The sequence below is a fragment of the Pteropus alecto genome, unplaced genomic scaffold, assembly GCF_000325575.1.
Source record: "Pteropus alecto unplaced genomic scaffold, ASM32557v1 scaffold92, whole genome shotgun sequence".
NCBI classification, from domain to species: Eukaryota; Metazoa; Chordata; class Mammalia; order Chiroptera; family Pteropodidae; genus Pteropus; species Pteropus alecto.
In genome coordinates this window covers 2,794,448-2,807,340 of record NW_006432447.1, presented here as the reverse complement: position 1 = coordinate 2,807,340, position 12,893 = coordinate 2,794,448, and the positions used below count along the sequence as shown (strand labels likewise).

The 12,893-nt window shown below is 39.9% G+C and overlaps 1 protein-coding gene across 6 annotated transcripts in view; it reads right to left on the bottom strand.

The window, feature by feature from the left end:
* The window catches only part of NMNAT3 (nicotinamide nucleotide adenylyltransferase 3), a 113,211-nt gene that overhangs the window by 39,754 nt on the left and 60,564 nt on the right, over positions 1-12,893 (bottom strand). For 4 of the 6 annotated variants that reach the window (XM_025043616.1, XM_025043614.1, XM_025043618.1 and 1 more), the window contains exon 2: positions 11,845-11,999. In XM_025043616.1, coding sequence (XP_024899384.1) covers positions 11,845-11,953 — 109 coding nt within the window. In that variant the 5' untranslated portion in view covers positions 11,954-11,999. The remainder of the gene's footprint in view (positions 1-11,844; positions 12,000-12,893) is intronic. The other 2 variants (XM_025043615.1, XM_025043617.1) reach the window with 2 other exon arrangements.

The window sequence follows — 12,893 nt, the reverse complement described above, 5'->3', positions numbered from 1 at the left end:
TACTAATCTAACATCCTTAAATCTATGTCCTCCAGAAAAAAAGTTTTAAATTAGAAATGTGAAAATGGACAGTTTTCCAGACCAGAGTAGAGAGTTGCCCATGAATAAACAGTAAAATCACTCCATTTGATTGATAAATGTCCATGTGAGCCCAAGACTAAGCAACATGCTGGGCTTATATAATATTTACTCATGTTCTCATGGTATCTCCTAAAGCCCAGAAGACCCAGAACTGGAGCTGCCACTGCCTTAAATAAAATTATTACAGCTTAATTTTCCTCCTTATCTCAGATTATACGGCACCACCTGATCGTGACACACTTAATTTTCTCTGTATTCACTGTATAATAGAAAATCAAAATTAAAACCACAGAGGTAGCAAAAGTCATGTGCAACACACTGGTCACTGATCAGACATTTTAATTTAATGCGGAAAACTGCTGATGTAAATGATGCTGCAATAAATATGCTTCGATTTAAAATGCAAGTCGCTGAGAGGAAAACCTGGGAGCCATAAAATACCTCTCCCCTCCTCAAGGTTGTCCAAAGGGAAAAAACGGGCAAAGCTTTCGACTGGGTTGTTATCTTTATGATGCAATTTAATCTGGGATGCCACAAACATGTGGGGCGGGATCGTTAGGAAATAACATCATAAAGTATCAAGAAAGGGCTAAAGAAAACAGGAGAAACTGTTTTGTGGTTTTCTTACTTCCATGCATCGATAGGAGATTATTATGTGAACTTGTCTGGTCATGGCCACAAGGAGCTGCTTTAAGCCAGCACTGCGTTAGGCCTGATCGGGATGCAAGTGGAGAGACCAAACATGAATTGGATGTGTCACGTGGGACATACACTTTATGTTCATCATCTCATTTAAGTCTTATAATAAATAACCTTGTAAGGTTAGGAGACATTATTCCCATGTTGCAATTGAGGAAACACAGGTTGGAGGGGTGAAATAGATTGCTCAAGGTCATGAACTAGTGAGTAGGTTTGACAAAAAGGTTGATTTCAAAGCCAGAGATTTTTGTGACCTCATGGTCACTGGGAGAGGAACGTGTCTCCTCTAAGGTTCACTATTCTGCAATCCTTTCTCTTGTGATTGTGGCATCCAAGGGAGAACAGAAATAGAGAATACTGGGACCCAGGAGCAATCAAGTCAGAGCTGAGCTTGGCTGGGTAGCAGCCAGGGCTGGTGGGGGTGTGCATGCTGGCAAACTGCCAGCCACAGGCCTCCTGGATCTTGTCTAGGCCAGGGCAGAAATTTGGCCAAAAGCAGATCTGGGCCCACTTCTGTTCTACGAGTCTAGAAAACCAGTACTCATCTTTCTGAAGACATCCATTCAGTTGATTATAGAAAAAGCATAATGGATAAATTCTGGACTATAGTCTGGGACCCTAAAGTCAAACCAGAGCAAAATCAGGGAATAGGGTCTGCAACTGACAGTTTCAGAGCACTTAGGAAAACTGGCGACTGCTCAGAGCTAGCAAGAGTTCACGGAGAATAAATTATTTCTCTATTTGGTAGCGTTTCTAGATGAGCAGGCAAGTAACAGCCATGAAGGCAGAACCTTATGCAGGCATTTGACAAGATTTCATAAGATCACCTTAGCATTGAGGTGGGAAATGCATGCTGGGCCAAGTTGCAGGCAGGAGTTGTCCAGGGCTGTGCACCTGCCCCCAAGGCTGGGTCCTGCTTGCTCTGATAAAGAAGGCCTGAACTGTCAGCCAGTTCTGGAGGTGGATGGGGCTCTGGGTTATCCAGGTAAAGGTTGCTGACGGCATTTTAGCAGGTGTTTTCCAGAGGTTCTCTGCAGATCTGTGTGCCAAGATCTCACCTAGTAGGCACCTGGTGGCCACTTAAAGACTTTCAGTGAGTCCCTTCATCTAAAGCTCATGTTCATTACTTGGCATTTCAGACTTCAAGATCTAGTCCCGACCATTTCCCTACTTTCTGCCAGTCCACCCAGACTCTCTGCTCTCACCAAATGTGTCTTTGGGACCTGCACATTCAGGAGGCCTCACGGAAGCCTGCTACTGTCCTTCTGTGGGACAAGGCAGTGAGAATACTGGCCTTCGGGTCCAAGATCTGGGTTCGTGCCCCAGCTCCCCCGCGATTAGCTGTGTAAGCGACAACTTCTCCAAGCTTCGGTTTCCCTGTGAAGGTAGGGACAGTCTGTCTCCTGACTATTGTACACCTTCTGTGTTCCAGTCCTTGCACTTATACAACCTCCTGTAATCATTATAGCTCATGCGATGTTTTCTTGTGTATTCTTGTTATCCTTGTGCTTAAAGTATTCCTTCTCATCCAAACCTTCTCCCTGTCCCATCTGATTCACAAGTTATCAAGAGTAGGACTAGAAGTAACTTCATCTTTGTAAAATCCTTCTGTACGTGGAGGGGTACACATTACGAGGCTCTTATCTTCATGGTCACTTTCACAGGGTTCTGAACTTCCCTGTCCTGACTCACTTGCCCACCACTCCCAGCTCTTCTACTTGGCTCTGCATAATGGCACGTTCCCTGTATGCCCTTTACTGACAGTTCCTGCTCACTCACCCCCTCAGCCTCTGTCTACTGATCTATAAAACCATGGTCACACTTAGGCCTTAGCACTTGGTACATCGTGATTCTTTCCACTCCCAATCTGGCCACAGTTTCCAAGTGCACAAGGACAACCTGTCTAACACATTAGTTCTTTGCCTCCTCATCTCCAAAGGTTTCTCCTGGGTGCCCTAAAGCCACCTGAGGGTGCCTTTATGCACTGGACCTTGTTAGCCCCAACACTGCTGCAGGGTCCTTGATCCTTGTCCCTCCAGCTCTTCAGTCACTTATTCCACCACTTCTGATAAGACTATGCTTTTACCTTGCTAGGGTCTCCAGCCCATTCTTCTACCCGCCATCTACCCTCTCCTTCTTCACTTTACTTTTGATCCACCTGAGATACCAGGTCAGTCCTTTCAAGGATGTTCATGGCAATACCCAGAGCACCATGCCCCTCCATACTTCCATCCCATCTAGCCAGAAAATTTCCCTGGTTGAACCAAGCTAGCTTTTTTCTCTGTGGTTGCCCCTGAACAGCCAAAAGCTGCTGGGAAAAGCCACCCCATGGGGCCTCTTGCGGCGCTGACCTCAGATGGACTAGCCACACTGCCCTGTAGTTCTTCCTGAGGTTCTAGCCCATGTAGTCTCCCATAGCACATCCGACATCTTCTCTCCTTAAGTTTCTGAGCTTCCAGCAACCCTCACTCTCAGTTGGGGACTATGCCGCCTACCTCGGTGGACAAGAGAAGCCTTACGAAGTAGTGTCCCTTCACTGTGCTACCAAATACTACTTACCAACATCCACCCCTGTCCTGCCTGTCTGACCTCCAGTTACAACAGGGAAGCAGCCTGAGGCCAGTCCATCCACCTGGGCTTGGACTCCTAGTCCCTCCTGCCCTCACAGGAATGACACCCTGAACGCTGCAAACCAGTCGACTGCAGCCTGAACTGCCTATGGCAGGCATGTCTTTCTTGGTCCAGGTGGTATAAACAAAAGATTCTTTTAATGATAATAAGAAAATGTTCCAAATCAGGAAATTAATATTGATATAATACTATTATCTAACTTATAGACCTAATTCATATTTCACCAATTTTTCCACAAATGTTTATTATAGCAATAATAAATAAATAAATCCACAATCATGGATTGCATTCAGTTGTCATCTCTCTTTAGCTCTTTTCATCTGGAATAGCTCTTTAGTCTGCCTTTCATGACACGGCCATTTTGTTCATGCCAGTTATTTTGTTGACTGTCCCTGCTTGAGGTTTGCCTGATGTTTCCTCAGGAGGAGACTCAAGGTTTGTACTTCTGGCAGGAATGGCACAGAAGTTATTGTGTGCCCTTCTGGGTGCATCAGGAGCGGAAACACATGACGTCACGTGTCCCATACTGGTGGTGTTAGCTTTGATCATTCGGTTAAGGCAGTGTCTGCCAGATTTCTCTGCTGTTATTATTTTTTTCCTTTCTAGAAGTCTATGGTCAGGAGTTACTTTGCAACTATGTAATTATCTTATTTCAATCCTCTAGTTTTAGAGGATTGAAATTAATAATTAATGATTATTGCATGAATCAATTATATGGTTGCCCAGTGGTGATTTTCTAACTCCATTATTCCTTCTACATTTATTAGTTGGCATTCTAGTACAAGAAAGAGTTTTCCCTTCTCTCCCATCCCATTTATCTGTTTGTTCACATAATTGACTATAAAATTAATTTATATCAGTTTAGACTAATGGGCTGTTACTTTATTCAATGAGGTATAATCCTTTATTTCATTATTTATTTTTATGCTCAAATTGTCCCAGATTTTACCAGTGGGAACCCTTTCAAGCTGGCTCCTATGTGCTTTCGATATGTTCCCATTATTTGAGTACTTTCTTATTTCTAGCACCACAAGATGTTCCAAGTTCATGGTATACATTCCCTGCCCCAGCCCCAGAATCCACCATTTTTCCAAGGATCTCTTTTTGTACAGAATGGTATTTTGAAATCAAGATTAGAATGCTAGGTTGTACTACTGCAACTGGGGTATAGTTACTTCTAGACCCTCTCAGTAGACAGGAATATGATATAGATGTATGTGTATCTGTATACATACTGACAGACATGTCTATATGTCTGTCTGCCAGCCTATCTATCTACCTTCGTACTTACTACCTACCTACCTAATCTTTGTATATTATCTGTCCATGAGTGCACTCTAATACCTTCAATTCCAATCTCACATCTCTAGGATATTTCTATGTTCCCTCTGTCCATGTTTGTAACTCCACTGTCCAACAATGAGAAATCCAACTTCCAATATCCACAAGAAAGTTATTTATTACTTAATCCTAGAATATATAAAAAGTAGTTTCAGAATTACAGGCTCATGACTCTGTGCAAAAGAAACTTATTTATTAAAGTGGAGTATTTCAACTAAATATTTTGTTGCCCATATTCTGCAATTGCAAACAATGCAGAAATCAATAATCTTTTAAACATGAAAATTCATATTTGTAGCTTCTTTTGAGAAATCCCCTATCTTCTCCGACTTTTGAATCACCACATTCTCTTAGATGTTTCACACGTATCTCAAACTCAGTATGTCTGAAGCTGAATTCGTCCCTTGCTCAATTCTGGTCTACCCCAAAGACTCTCTCTTTCCCCCTCAGATCTAATTCATTATCAGGTCGACTTTACTTTCTAATTACCTTCCACATCTGAAAACTTCTCTTTATTGCCATTGTCAGCCTTCTTATCAAAAGTATTGCTTCAACTACCTCCTAACTGGCTTCCCTCCATCTACTCTTGAGAGAGAGAGAGAGAAAGTGTGTGTGTGTGTGTGTGTGTGTGTGTGTGTGTGTGTGTGTGTGGACGTGGGGAAAGGGGTAAGAGAGGGAGGGAGGGATACACAGATCTCACCTGGTTAAGATAAAAAGCAAATTCCTTAGCAACGGCCTGCGAGGCCTTCGTAGTTTCCCCCTTTTCTCCCTTTTCCTCACCTCCTGCAACATTCCCCTTTGCTCCCAGCTGCACAGTCATCGCAAGCTGTTCGTTCCTCGGTGGCCGTGCTCTTTTCCCGTAGAGGGTCTTTGTGCATCATTTTCCTATGCTGAGAATGTTCTTCCTCTGCATCCCCTGACCTTAGCTTAACTCATTTTAACCTAAAAAGTATCTGACTATTGTTCTCCATCTCAATCTTTACATTTTCAGAAATGCTTTCTTTGGACTTTCTGCCTATGCCCAACTCCTCACTGTTCACACTGATAGTAGCATATGTCACCTGAGTAATTTTCCCTCTGTGGGATGTGATTAATGTCTATCTCCCTGTTACAGACGGAATGTTTTTGTTTTCCCCAAATTCATATGTTGAGTATAATCCAATCCCAATGGGATGGTCTTAGGAGGCAGGGCCTGTAGGAGATAATTAGGATTAGATGAGGTCATGAAGATGGAGTTCTCATGAATGAGATTAGTGCCCTTACAAGAGTCATGAGAGAGCTTGCTTCCCATCTCTGCATTCCACATGTGAAGATACAATGAGAAGTCGGCAGTTTGCAACCCAGAAGAGAGCTCTCACCAGAACCTGATCAAGCAGGCACCCTGACCTTGGACTGCCAGTCTTCAGAGCTATAGAAATAAACTTCTGTTGTGTGTAAGCCACCTAGTCTATGATATTTTTGTTACAGCAGTCTGAAGTGACTAAGGCATTCCCCTAGGAGCACAGGGAACACTTTGCTCCCATACTATGTCTGTAGCTAGCACAGCTCCTAGCACAGACAGGCGCTCAATAAGAAACTTGATGAATGAATGGAAGCAGCATGGTGTGGTGGTTAAGAGCACAGACTCCAGGGCAAACTGTGTCTATGGCTTCCTGGCTGTGTGACCTCAGAAAAGTTACTCAATCTTTCTGAGACTCAGCTTCCTCATCTGAAAAATGGGAGAGTGACAGTACCCACCTCAGAGAGTTGTTATGAAGATTAAATGCACTTAGAACACTACCCGGCAAACAGTAAAAACGATATGAGTTTGTTAGATACATAAAATGAACATGTGCTTATAGTCATTAACAAATAAGTATTAATTAAAGTAACAAAGTTTGATTCTAAAAATGAAATACAAGTAGACTGTTGTTGAAATATAGGGCAATGGCTAAAGTATACTGACTAGAAATAATAAGCCGCCGAAATAACAGAAAACATGATTCAAATTGAATTCGACCTCCATTAGTAAGTTTGTGACTACGAATTTGGAAAACAAGTACTTACAACTGGGAATATATCCAATATCTTAAGAGAAGTGCGGGCTCAAATTCTCAGTATAGTCCATGAATGCTTTAGGTATATCTGATGCTACTGATTAGTTATATGTTGGGCCGAATCATTTCTGTCAAAATTCAGCAAACCAAGAATAAAAATACTAAATGAACTTTTCAAAACCACCCATGCCTATTACACATATTCATCCATCAAGCCTTGGCAAATCCTCCCTGTGAACGACCCACACGGCATGCAGTGCAAGGCAAGCAAGTACCTCTGATTAAAGGAAACACTATAAAATACAGAAAATCCACAGACACCACACATTCCTACAAGCCCGTATCTGATTCCCAAACATTCTTTCAAGTAAAAGAGGGTAAAAAAATAGCTGGTTCAACATTTTATCCTTTGAGCATGTATGACTTTGTCAGTGTATTAATGAAAATCTTATGGATCTAAGTTTTCATCTAATATATAATTTTTTCATTACAAAGGGGTATGTCATCACAGGAATAAAGATAGTTAAAAGTTCTGATATATCATAGTGCCTCTGTCAGTTTTTAATATTTTAGTTTGTTTCCGGAGAAAAAGGAAGACGCAAACGAGGGAAGGAAAGACAACTAGTTTGAAGAAGGGATGCTTGTGAAAGAGGAAAGAGTTCAAAATTAGAGCTATTGCAGCAAACTAGGAAGACGCTATTAATTTCTCTTTAAAGGTATGAAACAAATTGCTGTAGATTGTTTGATTCAATTTATATGCTTGCAATATCAAATTTAAATTGTGGGTTGTTTTAGTGAAAACACACCAACAGAAGGAAGATTAAGTTTTCTTCATGAAAAAAGAAAGTCACCTGTGGGGTCAGATTTTCATCCAGTCTTAATCGTGAGCTGATTCTGATTTAGAGAAAAGGCCCTGTTTAAATATTTGTCCCTGGAGAGACGACAGGTCGAGTTACTGCTCGGCACACAGGTCTGCTGGCTGTGGGAGGCTGCAATCAATTGACTGGGACTGAGTAGGGAGAGATGATGTCTGACTGTGCAGAGAAGGCAAATTCACACCACATACCCCTCTTGGTGGCAAGAAAGTCCCCTTCTCCATGACCTAGTCCTCCCTGCCTTATCAGCTTTGTCTCTTTCCTAAGTGTTAGAATGTGATTCTCTTCCACCTTCACGTTTTACTTGTGCTGCTTTCTCTGCCCATGACCCCCACTAAACTGTGCCTACCTAAGTCTTTCACATTCTTCAAGACTTGGGTGTCACCTCCTTCAAGAACTTTCCCCCAGCTTCAATTGGGAGACATCCCTCCTTTGCACCTAGCAACACAATCACCTGTTCTCATGTGTCTTTAGCCACCTACTCTGTGCATTCCTTTTGGGCAGGGAATGCAATTTAATCAATTCTATTTCCATGCATAGTGCCTGGCCCGGGGAAATACAGTAAATATCTGTGGGATGTTGAAATGTGTCAATCCAATGTATAACATTCAAAGACACAGGCAGGAGAATCCATTCTGGACTTTCAAAATGACCAAGTACTTTCCATAGAGGAATGACTAAGAATAAAGGCAAAAAGGTGCTGCAGATCATTTGTGACCAAAGCCCCTCTACTTATCAATACACCAAGTGGTAGAAATGATATATACTGTATCCACGTGATTAATTTTTACCCATGCATTCTATGGTTACTATGACCTTTGGGGACCAGGAATACACTCTGACACCTCACTGGGCCATGCCAGAGCCTTACCATGTGGACAAAGAGAGTCTGCAGGTGTAACATTGAAGTCCCCAATACAGTGTGTAGACGTAGCTGTCTGTGAAGCAACACATTCTAGAAAGCAGATTACAGATCCCGTCCTGACAAACGTCACGGCAGACAACATAGGCATCGTATAGTTGTAGTTGGGTCTTGATTATTTTATCCAATCTGATAATGCCTGCCTTTTAGTGGGAGTTGTTAGACTATTTATATTTAATGTGATTATTGATTTGGTTAGGTTTAAGTCTGTCATTTTGTTATTTGCTTTCTGTTCGTTGTGTCTATTCTCTGGTCCCCCTTTCTTTTCTTTCTTTCTTCTTTTGTATTAACTGAGTATATTATGATTCTATTTTATCTCCTTTGCATGCTTATTAGCTATGACTGTTTACTCTTTTTATTTTAATGGTTGCATTAGGGTTTACAATATATCTTTAATGTATCACAGTCTACTTTTAAATGATAGTATACCACTTCATTTATAGTATAAGAACCTTACAATAGTATTCTTCCATTCGCCTCTTGAGTCTTTATGATACTGTTGTCATATATTTTGCTTCTAAGTATGTTTTAGGCCCCACAATATATTATCAACTTTTTAGTTTAAACAGTCAATTATCTTTTAAAGAAATTTAAATAATGAGAAAAAAATTTAAATAATGAGAAAAAAATATAATTGCCCATGTGGTTATTAGTGCTCTGTATTCCTTTGTGTAGATTCATATTTCCATTTGGTACCATTTTCCCTCTGCCTGAAGGACTTTAGCATTTCTTGTAGGGCAGGTTTGCTGATGGTAAACTCACCTTTTGCATATCTGAAAATGTCCTTATTTTGCCTTTGGTTTTTGAAAGCTATTTTTGCTGGATATAGAATCCTAAGTTGACAGCTTTTTTTCCTTTCAGTACTTTAAAGATTTGTTCCACTGAATTCCTTTTGCTTAATTCAGTGATAAGAAATCTGCTATCCTCCTTATCTTTGTTATTCTGTAGCTGCCTTTAAAATGTTCTCTTTATTACTGGTTTTGAGAAATTTGGTTATCATATATATCTTAGTGTTGTTTTCTTCAGGTTTCTCATGCTTGGGGTTTGTTGAGCTAATTAGATATGTTCATTGAGCTACTTGATGAAATTTGTTTTCATTCAATTTGAAGAAAATTACAGTGATTATTTCTTCAAATATCTTTTCTGTTCTTCCTTTTTTTTTCCTTCTGGGTTTCCAATTACAAGTATAATAAATATAATTTAGGTTGTCCCATAACTCACTGATATTCTTTTCTTTCTTTTTTAAAATTCTTTTTTTCCCTCTGTTTCATTTTAGATAGTTTCTATTGTTATATCTTCAAGTTCACTAACCTTTTTTTCCTGTAATGTCTCATCTATTGTTAATCTTACCCAGTGTATTGTTCATCTTACGTATGGTAGCTTTCATTTCGAGATATTTGAGTCCTTCTTATACTTTTGATGTCTTTACTTAATTTTTAAACATATGGTGTATAATTATAGTAACTGTTTTAATGTCCCTATCTGCTAGTTCTAACATCTGTGTCAGTTCTTGTTCAGTTTTGATTGATTGACTTTTCTCCTCATTACGGGTATGGGTATAGAGTTCAAAAAAAATTTTTTTTTGTCACAGAATAGCAAATTGCCCTCCAAAAATGTTTTAGCATTTATCCTATCACTATCAAGATATGAGAGTATCTATTTCCTTCTTCATCCTGCCAGCACTGAATTTTGTCAATTTTTAGTCTTTGCACATCTCATTGGCTAAAACTATTTATGCCCACAACGTATTTATTGAGCACGAACTATAAGCTCAGTGGTGGCAATTCTGTGGTGCTCAAGCAGCCACAGTAGCTGCCCTCATGGTGCTTATATCCTTGTGGTGTTTATCATGTTTTTATTTGCATTTTCATTGATTATTAGTGACGCTGAGCATCTTCTCCTGAGTTTGCTGGCCATTTATATTTCTTCTTTGGTATATTGCCTACTAATGTTCACTGACCAGTTTTAGAGGAATTATTTGGATTTTTTTTTATTCCTTTGTAAGAACTATTTATTTACTAAGGCTAGACATACTCTTACTTTTTGAATAACAAAAAAAGTTTGTAAACAAAGGCATATCTCCTTTAAACTAATATTTGGATATAATTTCCTTGAAGAAATGATTTACATGTTACTCAAATAATTTTTTATATTAAAAGTAAATAAGAATTGATTCTGGTGTAAAAACAATGCCTTAAAGGCAAACACTTTTGAACAATATAAAAACACAAAATACACATATGAATATATGATATACATAAATACATAATAAATACTTTCACATATATCTGACACCAATATATAAATGACTTACATTCTTTAGAAATAATTATGTAGATTCCAAATGCCATGTTACTCTCTTAATAATGAAAAGTCAAGGAAATGAAACATTCCCAGATTAAATATTCCTGGCCAAGCCATGCCATCAGTGTTGGAAATACCCTATATACAAGACTGTTAATTTGTAATCATCTAAGATCTATTCTTTCAAAGGAGAAAATGTCAAATTCCTATTATACAGCTGACCCTTGAACAATATGGGTTTGAACTATGTGGGTCCGTTTATATGTGAGTAAACATAGAGTCCACTTCACCGTATCTGTGGATTTCACATCTACGGATTCAACCAATCATGGATTGAAGACACTATTTTCTGCTTTATTCTATATCATTTTATATAAGAGATTTGAGCATATAAAGATTTTGGTATCCACATGGGGTCCTGAAACCAATCCCTCATGAATACTGAGGGACAACTAACTTTTTGAGGAGTCAGGGTATATGTGGATTTTCAACTGTGTGGGGGTTTAATGCCCCTATTCTCTACATTGTTCAAGAGTCAATTCTAGAACAGTTGCTTACTCACTGAAGAGTAGCAGTTCTCAAAGGCACATGCTACCTGTTCTTCTGGCTGTGTAGGTAAATGCTTTCATTTTCCTACACCAGAAAGGATGCTCTGAGAGAGCCTCAGGTTCTATAAAGTGCCCAGTATCTTTAGCATTCATGGGCAACATGAGGTAGGCAAGGGGTGGGGACACATGAGAAGGGTTCAGCTTTATGGCCATGGATGTAACTTGTTCTTGTCACATGGCTAAGGGGTGTTACCCCTTGGAAGATGCTGGAAGAAATGTATGCCACCAGTTATGCTGTGAATAAATAAACCGAGCAGTTTTAATAATGGTAATGATGACAGTAGCCAGAAAAGCCCCATGAGGCACAACCAGTCAGTTCTTCCATTGGACCTGGCCCCCTGACTTACCTGTTTGGTGTAGGTGGTCTCTGGCCACCTCAAACAAGCGCAGGTGCATGTTGGTGATGGGGTTGAAGGAGCCACAGGCCAAAAGCACCACAGGGATTCGGCTCTTCATCTCGTCAGGCACATCTACACCCACTGCAGTGGCCACTCTGCCTTCACTGGAACAAAAACTCATATCAGGGAGTTGGCACCAAGACAACTGTCCAGATCAGTGTTTCTAAACCACACCCAAGACATTATTTCTCACTTGTAAGATGACTGAGGAGTCAATAACAACAATAACAACATTTATGGAGGGCTCGCAATGGGCCAGGAAGTGTGCTAAGCACTATGTCTAAGTATTTCCCTTGTCTCACCAAATCCTTTCAATGACCCTGAATAGTTACTTATATGGCTCAGGGACCTTAGATGCTGCAGGGTCAGGAGTGAAACCCAGGCAGCCTGACCTCAGAGACCATATTCTGCTTGTAAGCTCTATACCCTCCCTGTGTTCTGAAGGGTCTCTGCCTTCTTGGGGTCAAAAGGAGGTATGTAAGACCCCCACAATGTCATCTTTGATAGTTCAGATAGGACTCAGGTCACAGAGTAGACCATTACTTAAAAAAATAAAAACTTATTTAAAAAAAATTTCTGACACAAGTTGCAAAATTTATGCAAAGAACTCCTATATACCCTTTACCTAGATTTCCCAAATGTTAACATCTCGCTTATCACTTGCTTTATCATTCGTTCTCGCTCTACATACACACACACTCCTACGAATAATTTTTTTCTGAAACGTTTGAGATTTATAGATATAATATCTCTTTATCTCTAAATTCTTCAGTATGTGTTTCCTAAGAACAAAGACATTTTCTTATATAACTGCAGAGCAATGATTAAAATCAGGAAATTAATATAGTTATAGGACTATTCTCTAATCTACAGATATTTTCTGATCCCACCCATTGTCCTTTATCTGGGGCCCGCGCATTTTGAGAGGGCCTAATTCACCCTCTTGTCTCTGCATTCTGCCTTTTAGTATGGGTGAGATTAAAGTAAAGCAGAAAACA